Source organism: Festucalex cinctus, chromosome 12 (genome assembly GCF_051991245.1).
Source record: "Festucalex cinctus isolate MCC-2025b chromosome 12, RoL_Fcin_1.0, whole genome shotgun sequence".
Classification (NCBI taxonomy): Eukaryota; Metazoa; Chordata; class Actinopteri; order Syngnathiformes; family Syngnathidae; genus Festucalex; species Festucalex cinctus.
The window spans coordinates 10,980,445-11,000,514 of NC_135422.1; the positions used below are offsets into that span (position 1 = coordinate 10,980,445).

Genomic DNA, 20,070 nt, shown 5'->3' on the forward strand with positions numbered 1-20,070 from the left:
CAAAAAGAAAAAGGAAGTAAAGCAAGCTCGCCCATAAAAAAGCTGTTAAGGTCTTGGCAACCTATCCTTTTACCATCTCTGCACACCTGGGATCGTATAGTTAAACTACGTGGGAGCAAACAGTGCAGCGTTGCAGCCCATTACGGTTTTCCAAATTTAATCTGATTACATTTTTTAAACTCTAAAGATGCAAATGGCTCTAATAGCATTCTGGCAGTATTAAGCATCACAAGTAGGACCAGTTGGAATAAATGTAACTCATTCGTGTTATGGTCAATGTACAGTTTTTCAACCAAATAGAGTTTTGTGTCAAAAGGTGTCAGAAATGTGATGGATAACCTTAAGACCATGAGACTAGTAAGAAGGAAGTCGCTCAGTAGGCCTGATTCTAATCTACATGTGTGATGAAAAATCACATTACTGTGTACACAATCCTGGCTACCATGTGAAAGAGTCTTGGTCTTTGATGTGTTGGTACGTGTACAGATTTCTTTGGTTTCTTTGGTTAAAATCTGCGTAAATGGTAGGACGAATGCTCTGTAGTAATATAATGTAAGCTCACATTCTTTGTATTTGCATAGAAAACATTAGCAATGGCTCATGTCTTGTAGTCATATAGGCCACCATAAAGACTTGTTTTCCTGGTTTGATTGTCAACCTAATTGCCCCCAATAAAGCTTTAGTTTGTGGTTCCGAGAAGAGAAGGATCTGTCGAGAAACATGCTCATGCAGCAATGTGAGGACACTTTTGGTAGGCCTGGCCTGACCTCTAGTGGTCATAAAGCAACATTTTGAATCATCTCTTATTGAATGAGTTCCACAAAGATCTACTGGCATTCGTGCTGTTATGCCTAAGAGAATTATTATGTGAAATTGAGAGTTATAATAATAATAATAATAATAATAATAGTAATAATAATAATAATAATAATAATAATAATAATAATAATAATAATAATAATAATAATACAGATTTAATCATGTAAATTGGATGTTCTTTTGGGACAGATTTGTTCAACATCAATGTTGTTTTCAATGAAATTATACAATTTAAGCATGGGTTTTACACTAGCTTTTTTCAAAAAAAAAAAGGAGAGACAGAGCATCCATCCATCCATCCATCCATCCATCCATCCATCCATCCATCCATCCATCCATCCATCCATCCATCCATCCCAGCCGGGCAGTAGGCGGGGACAATTCAGAACGCCCAATTAACCTGCCATGCATGTCTTTGGAATGTGGGTGGAAACCGGAGTACCCGGAGAAGACCCACGCAGGCACGGAGAGAACATGCAAGAGACAGAGAAAACTTCCTAAATGTTTATTTTTTTTTAATAAATATAAACTCCTTGAAAACCAAACTAATCACATGACAGCAAATAGGGAAATGGTGCAATACAAACTTTAATTTCCCCACAAAGTTTTCAAAAACAATAAGAAACAGATTCTCTTTTCAGTAGAGTTAAGACAATCTCACGGGTTATGTTTCAAGAGTCATTTGAATGTTCAAAACTGTTATACAAGTGTAAAATGTTACCATGTGTATGTAATAAAATAAATAAAACTTTAATAACTTCTCTTTGAAGTACACTTTTGTAGTCCAAATGAAAAAATGTATGTGCTTCTTTGATCATTTTCATGCTAGTCATTATCATTAGCATGACTAGTTTTTAAAAACAAATGTATTATTTTTTTGTGTGCTGTTCAGCATTTTGTGTTTCCGTGATTTTTTTTTTTTTTCCAGAAATCTTTGGTTTCATCACACCTTTCCCTCTTTGTCATTGGAGGTACTCTATGTACTAGTTTTATTATATGTATTTTTAATAGTTTTGTTTCTGCAGAGGAGTCACATTTCAAATTTGTTTCTTAAGCGGAAAGTTCAGGATATCTCTGATATTCAGGAATATGGGAATCAGTAAAGTACAACTGCGGGGGAATAGCACACAATGACCTAATTAAAAGCCATATTTCAACATGAGTAAGAGTAAAACTCCCAGATTTCTCCAGCATAGGCATGTCTTCCTATTGGCTGACAGCACCGTTGCACCATGTGGGATTTCCCAAGAAGACGTTTGCACCTCCTTCTCTATGACACTTGATGCCTGCCTTCACTTTGACTCCCACCGACACGTTCAGACACACAAATAACACACAGACGAGTCACCAGCACGGTAAGTCAGCACCGTAGATGATTTTACATATTATTTTCGTTTTCTGTGCTTTAAATTTCTATTATTTTGCAACAAATTAATAGATGCTCAGGATGTAGTTTTGGATTAAAGTGGTATGATTACAATTTGACATTTAACGTTTAACATCTGGCAGTTTTTATTAGAGTTGGAAGACTTGTAAAAGGGAAACATTATTTGGGGATAGCATCCTTAGATCTTTAATCACAGACAGACATAATAATTGTACATTTATTGTTTTCTTTTTCACATATTGAACGAAGATGTTTGCGCCTTGACTCAATGATCTGTATCAAGACGCACAAAAAACATTCACTTCCTCTTAACACGTTTTAACTTACTTTCGCAGTTGAAATACAAGTGTGCACCACGGCCGCCAGATGCGAGGAACCATGGTAAAACTTCCTATTTAATGTGTTGCTTCACTTCTTCTTCTTATGTCTCATCTTAAGTTTCTTCCTAGGTGCAGTATTTACATAACAAGAGACCCATATAATTCACTAGTGTAGCTCACTGACAAAATTTGAGTATTTACATCATCATTGTTGGTTTTGGAGGGCGAGGTAAAATTTGAATTAAAATTTTCAGAACTGTAAATTGTAATTTTGTTAATGACGAAAATAGTATGTTGTATTGAAGTTTCCTTTATACGACTGTTGAATAAACCCAGATTTAAATTGGTTGCTAATTAAATCAGTGAACACTTCAAAATATATATTTCTTATATAGTGTGTAAAGGTGTGCATGTTTTCAGAATCGTGTATATTGTAGTTTAGACCATCAATGAAGGGACACTAAAAACGGTTGGGTAAAAACAAAGCAAAAAAAACAATTAAAAAACAAAAACAAAAAACAAATTGGGTAAAAAAAAAAAAGAAAAAAAAAAGAAAAAAAAGACTACTAAATTAAAATTATTATTATTAAAAAAATAAGTTTAAAAGAATCCACAAGCAACATTTTATTTTATTTATTTATTGTATTTTTTATGGCTATTTATTTGACCCAACTTTATACCAACTGAATTTAGTCAAAAATGAACTGACCCAACTTTTATTAGTTTAATTAATTCAAAACGTTGGGTCAAATTAACTTATAATCCACAAAGCAACCAAGTTTTTTTTTTTTTTTTTGACCCAACTTTTCATTTAAATCGAATAACCCAACTGAATTGGGTGGAAAAATTATCCGTCTGAATATTTTTGAATTATTTACCCCTAAAAGTTGAGTAAAATTGAATTAACAATCCACAAAGTAACCCAATTTTTTGATTATTTTGTGGTTTATTCATTTGACCCAAATTCTTGGGTTAATTTAATAACCCAAAAAGTTGAGTTAGTCCCCGTTTAGGTTATTTTTGACCCAACTGTTGTAATAGTGACTGTTCCTACCCAAAGGAAAGCCCATCCAATTCTCATAACGCTCAAATGGTTTACTAACTTCCCTGTGTATTTTTATAGACCTATAGTTGACCTTTGAATTGCCACAGTCAGTTGAATTCATCTTGAAGTGTTTATTGGCTTTTCTGTTGTTCTTAAAAATGGGGAAAATGTTTGAAAATAGAAACAATCGAAAGTTGAACAGCCTCCTGGAATGGATTAAGCTTAAGTTCCAAGGATCTATTAGTTTTTTTTAGGTTGAAGGTCATTACTAGTTTTAGTGATGGATTTCTACCAGTCATCATAATAAATAAATAATCTGTTTCTTTGGACTTTCTTCACAATTTGCTCCATCTCTGTTATTACAATAGTTTGTGTCATGTCTCCCGCAGACGGAAATGTGGCTTTCCACGACAGAAAGCTCGGCAGAAGTCACAACTCTGCCATTTACAGCTGGCAATGACTCAAACTTCCTGGACTCGCCTTTCCGTTATCACCTTTTCCCCACGGCTTATGGCATCATCTTCATCGTGGGCCTCTTTGCCAACATCTACGTGCTGTTTGTGCTGCGCTGCCTGCGAGAAGCCAAGGCCATGGGGGAAATACGCATCTACATGACCAACCTGACCATCGCGGATCTCCTCTTCGTGTGCGCCCTCCCCTTCTGGATTGGCTATTACAGCCGCCAAGGCACGTGGATCTACAAAGACTTCCTGTGCCGTCTGACCGGCTCGCTGTTCTTTATCAACACCTACGGCTCCATCCTGTTCCTCGCCGCCATCAGCGTCAACCGGTACTGGGCGGTCACCCGGCCTCTAGATGCGGCCTCGTCAGACCACAGGCGCCGCGGAATCGCCGTTAGCGTCGTCATCTGGTTAACCACCGTCTGCATGGCTATTCCGTCTCTTGCCAGTCCGGGCACCAACCAGGATGGGGAGGTCACCCGTTGCTTCGAGGGCTACCAGAACGGGGACGACTCGTCCAAAAGAGTTGTGGCTGCCATGCATTTCGCAATCATCGGAATGTTTTTTGTGGTTTTTGCGCTCGTGGTGGTGTGTAACCTCCTTATCGCCCGAGCTTTGTTCTCCCAAACCGCTCCTCTGTCCGAGCTGAAGTCCGGAACGGCTTTATCCAGGAAGTCCAACATGACAATCAGCTCAACCAGGAGGCCCACTGGGGTGAAACGCAGGGCTGTGCAGATGCTCATGGCGGTGGTCGGCGTATTCGTCCTGTGCTTCCTGCCTCATCACATAGTCCAAGGCTTCTGGACACTGGCGGTACTGCAGATCCAAACGGGATGGGGCCATGTTGATTGGGATCACAAAACCGTGCAGGCGCTCAACGACGCACATCAGGTCACGCTGTTTCTCATGGGCCTCAACTGCGTTCTGGATCCGGTGGTGTACTGTTTTGCCACCAGGAAGTTTCGACGGTTCATCATGGCGCATCTCAAGAAGCTGGCGAAGGGCGAGGGATGCTCCCACACCGTGACCTCACAGATATCGTTGGACAGCCGGCACCAGAGCCAGAGACTCCCCGATGAGCTCCACCAACCCGAGCTCCATTGACTCGAACACACCCAAACGATGGCGTACTAAATTATTAGGTTACACCAGGAGGTCATGTTTTATCTATCCCATCCGTACAGCCATTTCCTCGACCGCTTTTCCTGGGTTGGAGACTATTCTGGCTGACTTTGGGTTGCCAGTTAAGCACATCGAGAGACAAACTTTTACACTCACATTCACACGGTCACTGAGTGGGAACTGAACCAACTGTGTTTTCATAGAACTAAGGCAAATGTACCACTACATCAGTGACTGTTGTGCATTACATTTGTAAAAGAAAAAAAAAAAATCACATGTAATGGATGGTATGTGTGCAATTGCATGACTTCTGGGTACCAGGACCTTCTGTGGGGAATCACCGAACTTAATCCACCTCTTAAACAATATACGTGATGTATAAACATGACATTCTGATTAATATTACATTTGTGGAATTTAAGTTATGCAGCAAAATCCAGCTGTTTTTAACCATCTCAGGGGGGCGCCATTTTGCCACTTGTTATCGACTGAAGATGACATCACAGTTGCTCAGGGCTCAGGCAACAACCAATCACAGCTCACCTGCTGAGCTGTGATTGGTTGTGACCTGAGCAACTGTGACGTCATTCCCACTTGACAGCAAGTAGCAAAATGGCCACCTTCTGATAATGATAAAACCAGTTGTATTATTGCATTATTATTTTGAGGGTGGCTTCCCCTTTACCTTTAGCAGTAATATAAACCACAATTACTAGACCAAAGCTTTATGTAACAGCACAAAGCTGAGCTACATACATCATCTGGAGCAGTTCAAAATCAATCTTTAGCTAATAACAAAAACATACATGTAAATAAGTTAAATAAGATACCTCATGTTCACCAAAAATGTGGATTATTACATTTATTAATTCATGTGTGCAGATCCTTACTGATATGTTTTTCTAGTCTAACTTGGCTGTAACATGTTTTGCTCTGACCAGCCAATCAGAGGACTGAATAATGTTGAATAACGCCATCGAGGCCCAGCAGGCACTGTGGCCTTGTGAGAACAAATTTGAAATCGGTTTGTTTAAGAAACAGTCCAATTGTTAATATCGATTAGGTTACATCAGATAACACTGCTGATTCTGAAGGCGTTGGAGAGATTCGGATGACATGGGAGCAAAAAGAGGCTGAACTCAGATTGGAGAAAAAAAAAAAAAAATGCATTAACTGGAGGCAGTGCAGCCAAGAAAAATGCTATCAAATGAAGAGATTAGACTGCGGAATAAATTAATACAATATAGTCAAACAAAGATTAGAATTTAGGTTGTGGGTCAACGCTTCTGCAGAGAAAACCCTGCTGGTCTTGACAACCAACCTATGTATTTTTTTTTCTCAATATGTGCAGACTGAATTGCGCCAGTCCTGCTTCCTGTGTGAAATACGCAGAAAAGAAGAAGTTTTGCAAGCAGAAGTTTGTGAGATTCTTCGCTTTCTTTATCTGATGAGAATCCACCAAACGAACTGACAAAAGACAATTTTGCCATGTTCATGTAGTCAGTAGCTTTTAATTTTTTTATTTTTGACATGACGTACATAAAAAAAAGCAGTATTTCCTGCCAGTCAAATAAGAAGGCGTAGAAGTAACACTGTCTGTTACCTTTTCCTGGGCGTCTGATATTGTGACATTTTCACCACTTCGTGATTATTCACGACATAAACAACAGTGAATTGCCTCCTTTAGGAGACTTTCAGCCTGCACGTCATTTCAAAATGCTTGTGGTGTGTTTTTATTAATGCATAGTGATGAGCTAGCCAGCAATAAGCACAACATGTAGAGTATACAGTTAGTCAACAAGTAATTTTCTACAGTGATTGAGTTGGACTTCACATTCAGTTGATCCAACTGCCTAATCGGAATGTTCATGGAAGAACCGAGTACGTGCTGTCCGCAGCTGCGGTTTGGAGATCCAGATCTGTGTAGCTTAAGTTACTGCTTGAGTAGTTCATGTATACGTGTCCGTCATTCTCAGCCTGGGGAAGGCCTCCCCTGTGATGCAAAAAAAATTAAACAAACAAATATATTTTTGAATGTAAAAACCCCCCCAATACATATCACTCCCGTCTGAATCAACTTGAATAGTAAAATAATGTAAAATACATGTGATTAAATCAATAAATATTGTGTGTACAGTACACCTGTATACAGTATATGTAAATACATAATGTGCATACATGCATGCATACATAAATACATTTATATAAATAATAAAATGTAACTTTTGCTTCTTACTTTGGTTCCTTTCCAGGCCTCGAAAAACCTTGTCAAATGTTTAAAACAAAACAAAAGTTATGAGTATATTTGACTTTCCTAAAACTATTCTCTGTTGTGCAATGTTGTACCGTTAGCTCCCGTGTTGGCAGGGGTTGCCTTATCGCGAAGTTTTTGCCAGCCCAGCCAAAACATGACGGCGATATTCATTATCAAGGCCAGAAGAGAGAGAGCCAAGGCAGTTATTCCTACGTACTCTGCAAAATAAATAAAAAGAAAGAAAAAAGAAAGGTCAGATGTGTGTCAGCGTACATTTGGTTGATGAGATCATGGCCAAGGTCGTGTAGAAAAAGCATCACCACAAGTGCTGATAAGTGTTTTGCAACAGTAAAATCAAGTACAGCCTTAGTCACAGACTTTCTGCAACAAATGTATCAGATGCAGGAAAATGTCAAAGAAGATACTGGTCCAATTCAGCGTTGATTTATTTAGTTAGATCATCTGAAATATGACCTGACCGGACTATAATCATAACAATATGCGAATAGATGTCAGAATCAAATGAGATAAAAGTTATCTTACAAGAATGTTAAGAGAATGAAGTCATGGTGTTATGAAAAACAAAGACAATGTTAAGAGGATAAAGTCATAATAGTATGAACATAGTTACAGTCTTTAAAGAAATAAAGTCTCAAAAAGTCATATTGCTAAAGACACTGTCGTATTCAAAATATTGTTAAAAAAAAGTGATGAAATTGATTTTGAATTATTATAACTGTGTTTTAAGAAAAAAAGGTTATGATAAAGTCATTTTATGAAATTAATTATTTAAGGGAATAAATAAAGATAGACTACAATAATTTTTTGGAAAAAATATTGTGAAACTAAATTCATAATTGAGAAAGGGAACAAATGGAATCATACAAGAAAAAAATCATGATGTGACTAGAACGAGGTCGCAAATGTCGTAATGTTACAAGAATGAAGTTATATAACGAATACAAGGTACAAAAATAGAACCGCATCTTATGAGAAAAAGTTGATAACAAGGGAACATATTATCATATGAGAATATCATCTATATTATGATGCATAGAAAAGAGTTGATTAATTACGTACAATGAAGTAATCTTACGAGAAAAAAGTAAAATATTCCAAGAAAAAATGCTAATGTGAAAGGAAGTCGTAAATTTTACGTTGGAAGAAAACTCAAGTTGTGAGACTAAAATAATCTTATTAGCAAAACATCATAATGTTACAAAAAAGTAACACTATGAAAAAGAGCAAATTACAAAAAGATACCCTGTATCAAAAATATTTTTTTTAAGTCATAGATGTGTCATAATTAAATAAATAATGAATAAAAAAAGTCTTAGAATAAGAAAAAAAAACTTGTGGGAATAGTCCGATTTTATTATAAAAAGTTGCAATTCTAAGCAAATTGAGCTGTAATCTTGCAGCAATAAAAAAAATCTTAGGAAAAGTGAAAACGTTATGAAAATGACCTTGTATGCCCAGTTAAACACAAACTAAAGAGACTAAAGTAATCTTATGAGGCAAAAGTCGTCACTAGGGGTGTTCCAATTGGGATTTTATGTTGGCTGATTACAATACCGACCATCCTTAGGTGCGATTGTACGATACCGATTCCAATATTGATCACATGGAGTGCACATTTACTGATGATTGGACCACCAACCTGTTGCGTGAAAGGAGATGATAAAGACTGCGTGGTTAGGGCTGACTCTCTTAGATAGACCCCTTTCAGCGAGGCAGCGGTACAGCCCGCTCTGCTGCGGCTCGCTCAGGGTGAGATTGGCCCCCTCGCCTGCTCGCTCCCACGTTTCTTTCTCCTGCCGTTGCCAGTACCAGTTGTCATAGGCGGCTGTCTGGTTCGGTGCGCTGCAGTGCAGGCTGACCTTCTGACCCGCTGCCACTGGGTAATCCGGTGTTGCTGTCAGCTGCAGAGCAGGAAGGGGGGCTGGTGATGGGAAGAAAAGGAGGAAGATGAAATTTATTTGCAGCTTTCTTTGGAAAGAAATTTTACTTTTTTTTCTTTTTTCTCTGAAGCATTTTGCTCCTGTTGGTGCCACTGAGGGATTGATTGTTGAACCTTTCTAGTTAGTACTTACCACTTGAATAAAGTGATAGGCTACATTCAGGAAAACAAGAACACAACAGTATTGACAGTAAAAACAATAGTAAAACAGGTAACAGATAAATTCATAATATGAGAAAAATATGCCATGCTAACAGAATTATTATGATATTGTGAGGAAAACAAAAAGTTGTCTTTTGTTGAGAGAATAAAATCACATATTTCCGAGAAAGACATTTTATGTGAAAAAAAAAAAAAATCTGATGTGTGATGTAGCTTACTATTACCAGAAGTCATTACGTCATTAAGTCTATTTTTCTGTTAAAAATGTTGAAGTCTTAAATATGAGAATGTGAGAATGTGTTTGTAATATTACAAATATAATAATAAATTAATTAATTAAGTTGTCTTTTTTTTTTTTTTTACCAAAGCCCCCCTTCAAAAAAAAAAAGAAGATATGATAATTAAATTGTAATATAGGACAAACCCCCGCCCCCCCATACCTAAATTTCCCCCATCCCCAAAAAAGAAAACAAAATCCCATAAACAGTTATGATAATTAAATTTCAATGTAGAAATCCCCAACCCAAATGCAGGTTTACAGTTCGCTGTCTTGCTATTTTTCAATCCCCAGCCCCCTAATTTCAGTGTAATTCCACTGTTGGCCACTAGATGGAGGCACACTTTTTTAAGTTTGAAAATGAAGTAAACTAAAAGAATGAAACAGGAAGTACTGTGTTTCAGGACAGCCTAGTTTTTTTTTAAACATTATCATGAATATCAGCCTTTGTAATCCTGCTTTTTACGCCAACAGAAAGCAACGGCTATAGGTTCATTTGATAACGTACATCTTTGGGCATGATTATTGATATACTGTATATTGTGAGATGATAAGGTAGCTTGGATAAGTTGGCTTGAAAAAAACAAAACAAAACAGGATTTGTTTACTATAAATGCAGAGGGATTGGAAAAATCATGTCCAAGGAATATTTAAATAGTTACTTACTACTTACTTATAGTCCTTATTATGGTATCAAGTACTTTATTGAGTGGACAGGTTCCTCCTATTTATTTACACAAAGCTCTTCCTCCATATTTGGTAGAACTAGGAGTAGACTAATATAAAAAAAACAATCCCAAAGCTTCTTTTTTTTTATATTGGTATGAACAGTTAGCTCCTTCACAGCTTAGTCAAGCTTCTCATGAGCGTCACAATGAGGTTTACCGATCTGAGCCACGCGTAGATTACTTGAAGGCACGGCGACAGGCAATACAGGCGGGGTGACAGCTGTTAAAAAAAATAAAAAAAATGGGAATGTTCACTTGTGCAGTTGAAAAGCATTTGCATATCGTACAATGATGTGAAATGTCCTTATTACCTGCATTGAAGATGTAGAATATGATGAGGCTGTGTGAAAAGGCCATGCTCTAGAGAGGGTCAGTCAGAAATGAGTCAAATCTCAGGTGAGGATGGAGGAAGTGAGACAGGCAAAGGGACGAGAGGGGAAGTGTTGAGTTCCCTTACAAATGTTCGGTGAGCAAACAAATCGGGTACAACAAAAAATGGTGAATGAAAAAAATGTGATGGAAAATATGTGTTGTATGTAAATTGTATGTTGAATGTAAAAAATCTTTCCTTTCCAGTTGTGGCGATGTGACCTCACCTAGACTAGCAAAATAAATAAATAAATGAATATTATTAAAAAAAATAAAATAAATCTAATAGAGTATGTCAATCCACATGTGCCGAACGGCGACCATCTTTGAATTCACTTTGAAAACAAACTGTTTTATTTGATTAAATGAAAATCGTTCAGAATTTAAAGTAAAATAACAGGATGAAAAGTAGTTTAATCCACTAACATTTTGCACAATTCCACTAGAGGGGCCACACTTTGAGAATCACTGTTTAATATTCATTCTTTAATTTTCCATACCACTTATTCTCAACAGATATTCATTTTAATTTCTTGAAAACTTGTACAGTATTAGAAAAAAAAAAAAAAACTGGTTCAGTGGCCCAAGCTGTTTGAACCGTTTCCGTCAGATTGTTGTTCCGTCAATTGCATCACATGCAGTCAGGTGCTCGGGGCAGTGAAAAGTAGACTTCAGTCAACTTTTAATAGTCAGCGCTCACGGGTGAAGACTTATCACCACCACACTCGACACGCTCGCCGTCCAAACGTTTGTGGTCACCTTCAGGCTCAGGCGGCGATGAAACGCTCAGATTGTTGACCAGCTGGAAGCTCTCACCTTAGGCAAGCCAAGTTGAGAAGTCTGGTTCAGTGGCAAGTTTTTACAACCAAGATACTCGATGTGGAGGAAGAAAAAGGTTCTCAAACTGAATCTACATTTTCAGAGAAAATATGCTTAAAGTTGTCAGTGTTATTTTCTGGGGTTGAATCCCAAACACGCAGATACAAATAAGATTTTAACTCTTTATTCGCATATTCTGACATCACATAGCGTCTGACCAGTTGAAACTTAGATGCTGGTTACATCAGTTCAAAACAGACACTTGACCTCAGTTCTAAACAGACACTTGACCACACGGTCATGACCCAAACATAACCCTTGAATGACCCTAATCATGACCGTAAACGTAACCCTTGCATGACCCTAGTCAAGACAGTAAACATAACCCTTGTATGACCCTAGTCAAGACAGTACTAAGCATAACCCTTGCATGACCCTCGTCATGACCGTAAACATAACCCTTGCATGACCCTAGTCATGACAGTACGAAACATAACCCTTGCATGACCCTAGTCAAGACAGTACTAAGCGTAACCCTTGCATGAACCTAGTCATGACAGTACTAAACATAACCCTTGCATGACCCTAGTCATGACAGTCAGGTTTAAAAGTAAGGTTTGGATTTTAAAGTAGGGTTTCAAAATAGGGTTAGGGTTTCCAATTGAGTATAAATAACTTTGGCTCACTCCTTTTTTGACCCGCACCTGGGTTAGTTTTTTTTTTTTTTTTTTTTTTTGCCCAGTTTAGGTTACTTTTGACCAAGTGTGTTCACTGCAGTAGTTCGACTCGATTTAGGCTAAAATTAGGCACAAACAAAAGTGTGAAGTGCATAAATTATGTCATCATTTACAATTCGGAAATATCAAATTTAGACGAAACATGAAAAGCTCTCTCAGCCCCCAATCAAGCCACCCCTTTATCTCTGGGGGATAATAAAAAAAAAAAAAAAAAAAAAAAAAGTCTTGGTGTGTGGCTGTTTGAATGAAGGGACAAAAAATCATAGAGATACACACGCTATTTTAACTGTAAAGTGTGTGAAGAAACAGCATATTTCCTTCCATTTTCACTTCCTGTAATTGTTTATTTTGTCATTACGCCCATATGGCCTGGCTTGTTCGTCGTACCCACTGAAAAAAATCCTGACTATAAAACAACCAAATGTTCACAATGAATGAACTTGCTTAGACCGGCGGGGACAGCTGAACATATCACAGCGTGAAGTTAAGATAAATAGTCGTGCACTTGTCATATGTGTGTGCAACGTGTACATGTGTAGTCATTATTCATCATCATTATTTCATGACTCATTACGCATTCGTTCATTATTCTGCCTGTCCCAGATGTGCCACAGTCATGCCTGTTGAGTCTCACATCACCACTAAAGCATGTGTGCGTGTATTTTATTTTATGCCTTTCATGTGCTAATGATTCTTATTATCTGCAGGGTGCAGCATCTGCCCCCTAGTTATAACATGTGGGGTGTTGTCAGATAATACCAAAAGAGTTTCACACACAGGAAACGTCTCTTTATATCTATGTACAGTATTTTTTATCTGATGTAATTGTAATTAATCCAATAAACCACAAACGCGCTATATCAAAAATGTTCCTTTTACAAAAATGCTCGTCAGTGAGTGTGTATATACTTTGGGCCACCAGAGGGGGCTCTCGATCTTTTACTAAGCCTTCTTTGAGCTGCTTGGCTTGCTGGAAGGGGAGCTAAACTTTTCATTCACTCTGTTTTGTTGTTGCTGTTTTGTTGTTTTGTATAACATTTTAGTGATAATAATAATAATAATAATAATAATAATAATAATAATAATAATAATAATAATAATAATAATAATAATAATCCATCCATCCATCCATTTTCTTGACCGCTTATTCCTCACAAGGGTCGCGGGGGCTGCTGGCGCCTATCTCAGCTGGCTCTGGGCAGTAGGCGGGGGACACCCTGGACTGGTTGCCAACCAATCGCAGTAATAATAATAATAATAAATGTAATTATCTCATAATAATCCATGTTCACAAAGGCACTCACACGCTGTAGTACTAATCTTACACAGGTATCCTACTTGTAAGACAAACAATCCAAAATAAATAAATAAATGGTGAACTCCCATTACTTGCAGGGAATAGGGACGGGGTCAGCCCGTGAATAGTAAAAATAAAATAAAAATCCACATATAATTGACGGCCATTGGGGGAGAAAAAAATCAAGCCCAAAATATACGTTAAAAAAACAAAAAACAAAAAAACAAACAAACAAAAAAAAAAACCTGATGGACATTCAGTATGTGTTTTCCACCAAATACAAAGGGAAAACCAAGACAAAACAAAACAAGCACCCCACGACCAATTATTTTAAAATGTAAACAATGAATATGAGATCTGAACCATACTGAGTACTGATCAAACTTATAGTAAAAAAATAAAAAAATAAATAAAAATAAAAAAATAAATAAAAATAAATAAATAAAAAATAAAAGCATGGACTGAAATGTTCTCAAAATATAAAAATACATTTCTACTGTCAATAATACAGTAGAGTAAGTAAATATTTAGATAACATAATCTCTGCACACAAAATATTTGACCTCTTCCATAATGCTCTTTTAGAGAAGAACATTACATGGTCTATTGTTATTTAACGCTCGCTAGCGATAATATTTATGCGATCATAATGTGTTGCCATAGCTCTGCGGTTGTGAACTAACAAAAATAAAATGCTAAATTAGTTCATGTTACCAACTGAAAACATACTTTTTTTTTTTTACTTTTTTTTTCAGATTAGGCAGAACGTTTTTGAATGAATTGTGTTTTAATCTAGTACAAAACAACACATTAGCTACAAATCACTCTTGTAGCCAACAGCTTTCAAAAAAATTGGTTGACTTTACCTTTGTTTGTACTTCTGTACAACCTACTGCTGATAATAATGTCACAATTTTCTTGTTTTAACCTTACCCAACATGCATTTCGAGTACACACACTTGGCTTGACTTGATTACTGCCTGAATAAGAATCCAAAAATGTGTATTATACAAGGCCTACCCTCAAATAAATACCTCTGCTCTCCATCTGCAGTTGAGAAACTAAAAATCCCAAGACACATTTTGTGTATGGTATTTTTTTTTAAATATTAATGTAACTTACATTGCTTTTCCTTAACACACTCTTTAAAGCAATACTCTTTAAAGCATATATTTAAATGTTTGTTTCCAGACTTCAAAATGTCATTGTCGTGTATACTGAACAGACCAAAAAAGCAACATCAGTTTTATCCACTTTCAGCATAAAGCGGCATTTTAAACTAACAACAATTGTTTCCCCTCCATTTCCCTCCATGTCCCTGCGTTCACCCCGTGTGGCGCTTCCCAAATAATAACGGCGCAGAAACTAGTGTCGGCGTGACACGGGATATTGCAACAGCATGGAACAACAACAACAACAACAAGAGGATGGACAGCACTCGCGTCCAGATGGGCGCTTCCTGTGCCAGGCAGGAAATGGCACAGTGCTCTGTGTCACATTTCATCGCGGCGCATGTCACCCCCTTCGAACGAGGTGAGCTGCAAATTCGTTTGCAGTCTTCTTCTCTGCATGCGGCACAATTGCGTTGTCAGAAAAGCATTAAATTTTCACGAGAGCTTTTTTTTTTCTTCCTTATTTTGGTGTCTCGTTGGAATACGGGCGACTTGACTGGTTGTTGGAGTGCTGACAGATACAATTGCTAAACAAAATACAAGCTTTTACAGACATAACATGCAAAGATGTTCATCCCTCCATCGAGATGTATCATTTCAACATACTTCCTTGACACCGATTGCATGGTGACTTGACACACGAGTTTAGTTTTGTCCCACCACCGTTCTTTTACTAAAAATGTTCATACCTTAAATAATTTTTCCTCATTGAAATGAATACAAACACCATTGCAACCTTAATTCATCAACATCAAAAATGTTTATAACGTTTTTTAATTAAGAAAACTAGTAGACTATATTATTTTTTATTTTTTACTATACTGCATTATATAAAACATATAGTAATGGCATCATTAATATAATGTAAATTCCACATTTTTTAAATTTTAATTCAATGTGCTGCTCCTTCTGTTGTGCATGTCTTTGCCTCTTGGGGGCAGTATAATACATCCATCCAGCCATCCATTGTCTTGGCCGCTTATTCCTCACAAGGGTCGCGGGGGAACTGGAGCCTATCCCAGCTGGCTTTGGGCAGTATCTGTTTCCGTTTTGCAGTAATTAGCAATAGAGTATAGCTAAGTTTAATCATTATTCACAAATCTGTTTAAAACAATGGGAAAAAGACCCTTTTGCGACATGGCTCTGGTTGAGCTCTTATATGCTGCTGCCACCTGCTGGCCGTTTTTGTAGTAACTACCACTGCTTCAAGCATTCTCTTCAGTTCAGAGGCTGCATCACGCTAGCATAGAAAATCATCCATGCATCCATTTTCTGAACCGCTTGCTCCTCACAAGGATCGCGGGGGGGTGCCGGAGCCTATCCCAGCTCGCTATGGGCAGTAGGCGGGGTACACCCTGGACTGGTTGCCAGCCAATCGCAGGGCACACAGAGACGAACAACCACAAGCACACTTAGGGACAATTTGGAGCGCCCAATTAACCCGCCATGCATGTCTTTGGAATATGGGAGGAGACAGGAGTGCCCGGAGAAGACCCACGCAGGCACGGGGAGAACATGCAAACTCCACCCAGGAAGGCCGGAGTCCTCAGAACTGGGAGGCGGACGTGCTAACCACTCATTCACCGTGCTGCCACAGCATAATACAGACATAATATAAATAAATTGTACATGAGACATCTCAGCTCTTCACCAAACCACTGTTCTATTAGTCATTCTTCACAGGGGATAAAGAATATATGCCTGTTAGTGTTTTATTATCTGTTTAAAACACGGACTAAACAAATCAACACTTCTCTCGAAAAACAATGTGAACATTATGTACCTAATGACTTGACCAGTGTTCAGTGTGTATGTACGCACTGAAGTCACGATAATACTTGTGCGGCCTGCTTCGTCCCACGACTCCACCGTGCAGATGCTACCCTCAGCCTTGTGTTGAACAGATGTCGCAGGGAAGATGATACCGTCCCAGCGCTGAGCGGGGGACAAATTACCAAATGTGCGCACGCACGCACGCACACACACGATGCAAATATAACCTTCAGATTACAGATGGCCCCTATCAGAGGCTGCCGGTTGGATTTGCAAAGAGGTAAATACTGTGGGGGTAATCCAACATGGGAGCCAGGGGCCGCGGAACAGGCACCAGATGGTACTCATGTATATCTATGTGCGTGCACTCGTGTCGGAAATAAATGTTAAGCGCGATCTGACATTGGGATTATGTTTCATGTGTCACAGATGAATTTGCAGACCATCAGTGGATGATAACCCTTGACCCACATTTTGTTTTCACCTTCTAGGCTATGGTTGCAAAGTGTAGAACATGTTATTAGTTAATGCAATTTCCCACATTTTAATGAACCAAAGCATACATTTTAAATGAGAAAAATCTCACAGCACATCACCAAAATAAAATATCACAAGTATAAATGCCAAAATGACATGAATTTTGCACATAAATCTGGGCCAGTTTAGTTTAGAAGTGAACACAAAGCTATTTTGTTGTATAAATGGCAAAATAAGTATATACAGGTTAATTGTACCGTCTCCCATATAGTGTAAAAACATTTTATTGTTCTTCAATAATACACAGCAAAATCCAGCCATTTTTATCAGTATCAGAAGGCGGCAATTTTGCCACTTGCTGTCGAGTGAAAATAACATCACAATTGCTCAAGTCTCAGGTCTCAACCAATCACAGCTCAGTTTCAGAAATCAGGTGGGCTGTGATTGGTAGTTGCTGTGATGTCATCATCAGTCGACAGCAAGTGGCAAAATGGCCGCCCCCTGAGATGGATAAAACCGGCTGGATTTTGCTTCATAACTCATATTCCACAAAAGTAATATTAATCAGAATGTTATATTGAGACTAGTGAGGTCACATAACAAATATTATTGTTAAGAAATGTTTAAAGTTGACTTCCTCTTTAACTGATTAATTGGGCAAAAAGGGCTTGCCCATTGGAGCCGACTGAAAAATGTAACCAAAATAAAGTATAAATTAATGAAAATAAAAATAAATAAAAAAAAGCTTAAAAGTTAAACACAAAGCTATCATTGTGTTGCATGAATGACAACACATGGATTTACATGTTAATTGGACAGTCTGCCATCTAGTGGAAGCACATTTACAGTACCAGTAATTGTTTTGCCTGCCTAATGTTGAGACAGTGGATGAACAAACATAATATTTTTGGAAGTAAATAAATATGTAAATAAATATGTACTATTATGATATAATTTTGTGAAAATGAAATAAAAAATGTGAAATTTTCTCACCTGATGATGTCCCGCAAGCACAGAAGTTGGGAATAACCGAGTTAATCGAGTCGCACGCTTGGCGCGACCTTGGGCGCGACGCGAGCCAGCGGCGAGCCGACTATGCGAGCGTTCGCACATGACTTTCAACCTCAATTTCCCCTGTGGCGAAATATCAGACGGACATGGAGGATGAGGAGGGAGGCGGGAGGCAAACTGCAAAACAAAGGCAAAGAGACAGGGGTGTTGACAAAGCAACCGAGGCCTGCGTTAATTCTGCGACTCCGAGAGGTCGCCGGGCCCTTTGGAGCTGGCACGCCACGATACCGTCCAGTGTTACATTTCCTCACGCTCAATACGCTTCCTCTCCCCCTGCTCCTGTCGCTCACACCCTCCTCGTCCTTGCCGTAATTTCATCTCCTCGTACGTCATTAGCAAGCGGGCAGCTAATGAATTTTCTTATCTCCGTGAATTCAGTGGCTGCGATAACGCTCATTGTTTTCAATTCCTCTATTCTCCACATTGAAATACAAGACGAGAAGGGAAACAGACAAGAGACTAGTGGAATCTCTAATTTACACTATTCACAAAAAGTTAGGGATTTTCAGCTTTGGGTTAAAACCTCAAGGAGAAACACACTATAAACTTTACAGGTTATTTTGAGCTTCACTCGTCTCATTATATTGCCAAAGGTTATTATAGTGAACAAAAAAATAACAAAACACCCTTTAAATTAGAGCATTGGACATGTACCGTATTTTCCGCACTATAAGGCGCACCTCATTATAAGGCGCACCTTCAATAAATGACATATTTTAATACTTTCTCCATATATAAAGCGCTACAATAGAGGCTGGGTTTACGTTGTGCATCCATTAGATGGTGCTGCGCGAAAGGGAATGTCAACAAAAGAGTCAGATAGGTCAGTGAAACTTTATTAATAGATTACAAACCAGCTTTCTGACAACTCCATTCACTCCCAAAATGAATAAACAGCTGTTTTATTATTTTCTCTAAGGTAAAGTATTAGTATTAGCTAGCGATCCAAGACGACGGGATCTTCTGCGCATGCGCGTCACCGATCGTGCAGGGTCACCGATAGCGTCTTGACAGCGAGACCTGTTGCAGCTCAATAGTGATCCATATATAAGGCGCACTGGATTATAAGGCGCATGGTCAGCTTTTGAAAAAAATAAGGCTTTTAAGTGCGCCTTATAGTGCGGAAAATACGGTAATCAATCAGGCAAATTGTCGGTTTCCAATGTGTTTTTTTTTAAAAAAGAATTGAAGTCACCACACTAACACATCTTGACATATAAGTGTTAATGACAACATCAGTGAGCCCAAAGCGACTTTCTCTTTAAAGTAGTTAGTGACTTTGTGATCCGTGATGCCCTTCTAGCACCAATGTTAAGTCCCAGTAGTAGCACACACTCCATTCCAAGTGTCACCTCGCTAAATGCAGCCCCCCCCCCACAACACATACACACACACAGAACTCACTGTAAGTGCTAAACACATTCTTCTAACACCTTTCCCGATAACAGAATGCAAGTGGGGTGTGATGTGAAGAGAGAGGGTGAGGAAAAGTGAAAAAGATACAGCGACATTGAATGGTGAGCTATGACGGCATATGAGGGCCACATATAAATATATTTTTTAGAGAGAGGGCTCATATTCTGGGGAAAAAAAAAAAAAAAAGACTTACAAACTCAATTTACATGAAAAAAATCTCAAACATTTGCAACATTGTAAGGTGGCAAATTTACGAGAAAAAAAACTCACAGATTTAGAGAGAAAACTCAAATATTTATGACATTATAAAGTGGCAAATTAAAATAAAAAAAAAAACAGCACAAATTTACGAGAAAAACTTGAATATTTCAGGGATTATAAAGTGTCAAATTTGCACAAAAAAC

General features: G+C 38.1%; 2 protein-coding genes across 2 annotated transcripts; one reads left to right on the forward strand and one right to left on the reverse strand.

Annotated features, from left to right (window-relative positions):
- Positions 1–2,114: 2,114 nt before the first annotated feature.
- Positions 2,115–9,870, forward strand: ptafr (platelet-activating factor receptor). The gene is made up of 3 exons (XM_077539575.1): positions 2,115–2,174; positions 2,542–2,587; positions 3,961–9,870. The coding sequence occupies exons 2-3, from the start codon at positions 2,573–2,575 to the stop codon at positions 5,134–5,136; spliced, it is 1,191 nt and encodes a 396-aa protein (XP_077395701.1). The 5' UTR covers positions 2,115–2,174; positions 2,542–2,572; the 3' UTR covers positions 5,137–9,870.
- Positions 6,733–18,583, reverse strand: LOC144031796 (uncharacterized). The gene is made up of 10 exons (XM_077539221.1): positions 18,492–18,583; positions 18,337–18,367; positions 18,173–18,272; positions 11,605–11,720; positions 10,847–10,895; positions 10,693–10,755; positions 9,069–9,350; positions 7,501–7,626; positions 7,391–7,418; positions 6,733–7,147 (listed from the first exon to the last, which is right to left on the reverse strand). Exons 1-10 carry the CDS (start codon positions 18,581–18,583, stop codon positions 7,021–7,023), a joined length of 1,014 nt encoding a protein of 337 aa, XP_077395347.1. The 3' UTR covers positions 6,733–7,020.
- Positions 18,584–20,070: the final 1,487 nt, after the last annotated feature.

Coding starts and splice junctions, on each gene's coding strand:
- LOC144031796 (XM_077539221.1), bottom strand. CDS start 18,583: ATGACGTACGAGGAGATGAAATTACGGCAAGGACGAGGAGGGTGTGAG. Junction 7,627..9,068: donor CATCTCCTTTCACGCAACAG/GTTGGTGGTCCA, acceptor TTTATTTTGCAG/AGTACGTAGGAATAACTGCC. Junction 7,148..7,390: donor AGGCCTGGAAAGGAACCAAA/GTAAGAAGCAAA, acceptor TTTGCATCACAG/GGGAGGCCTTCCCCAGGCTG.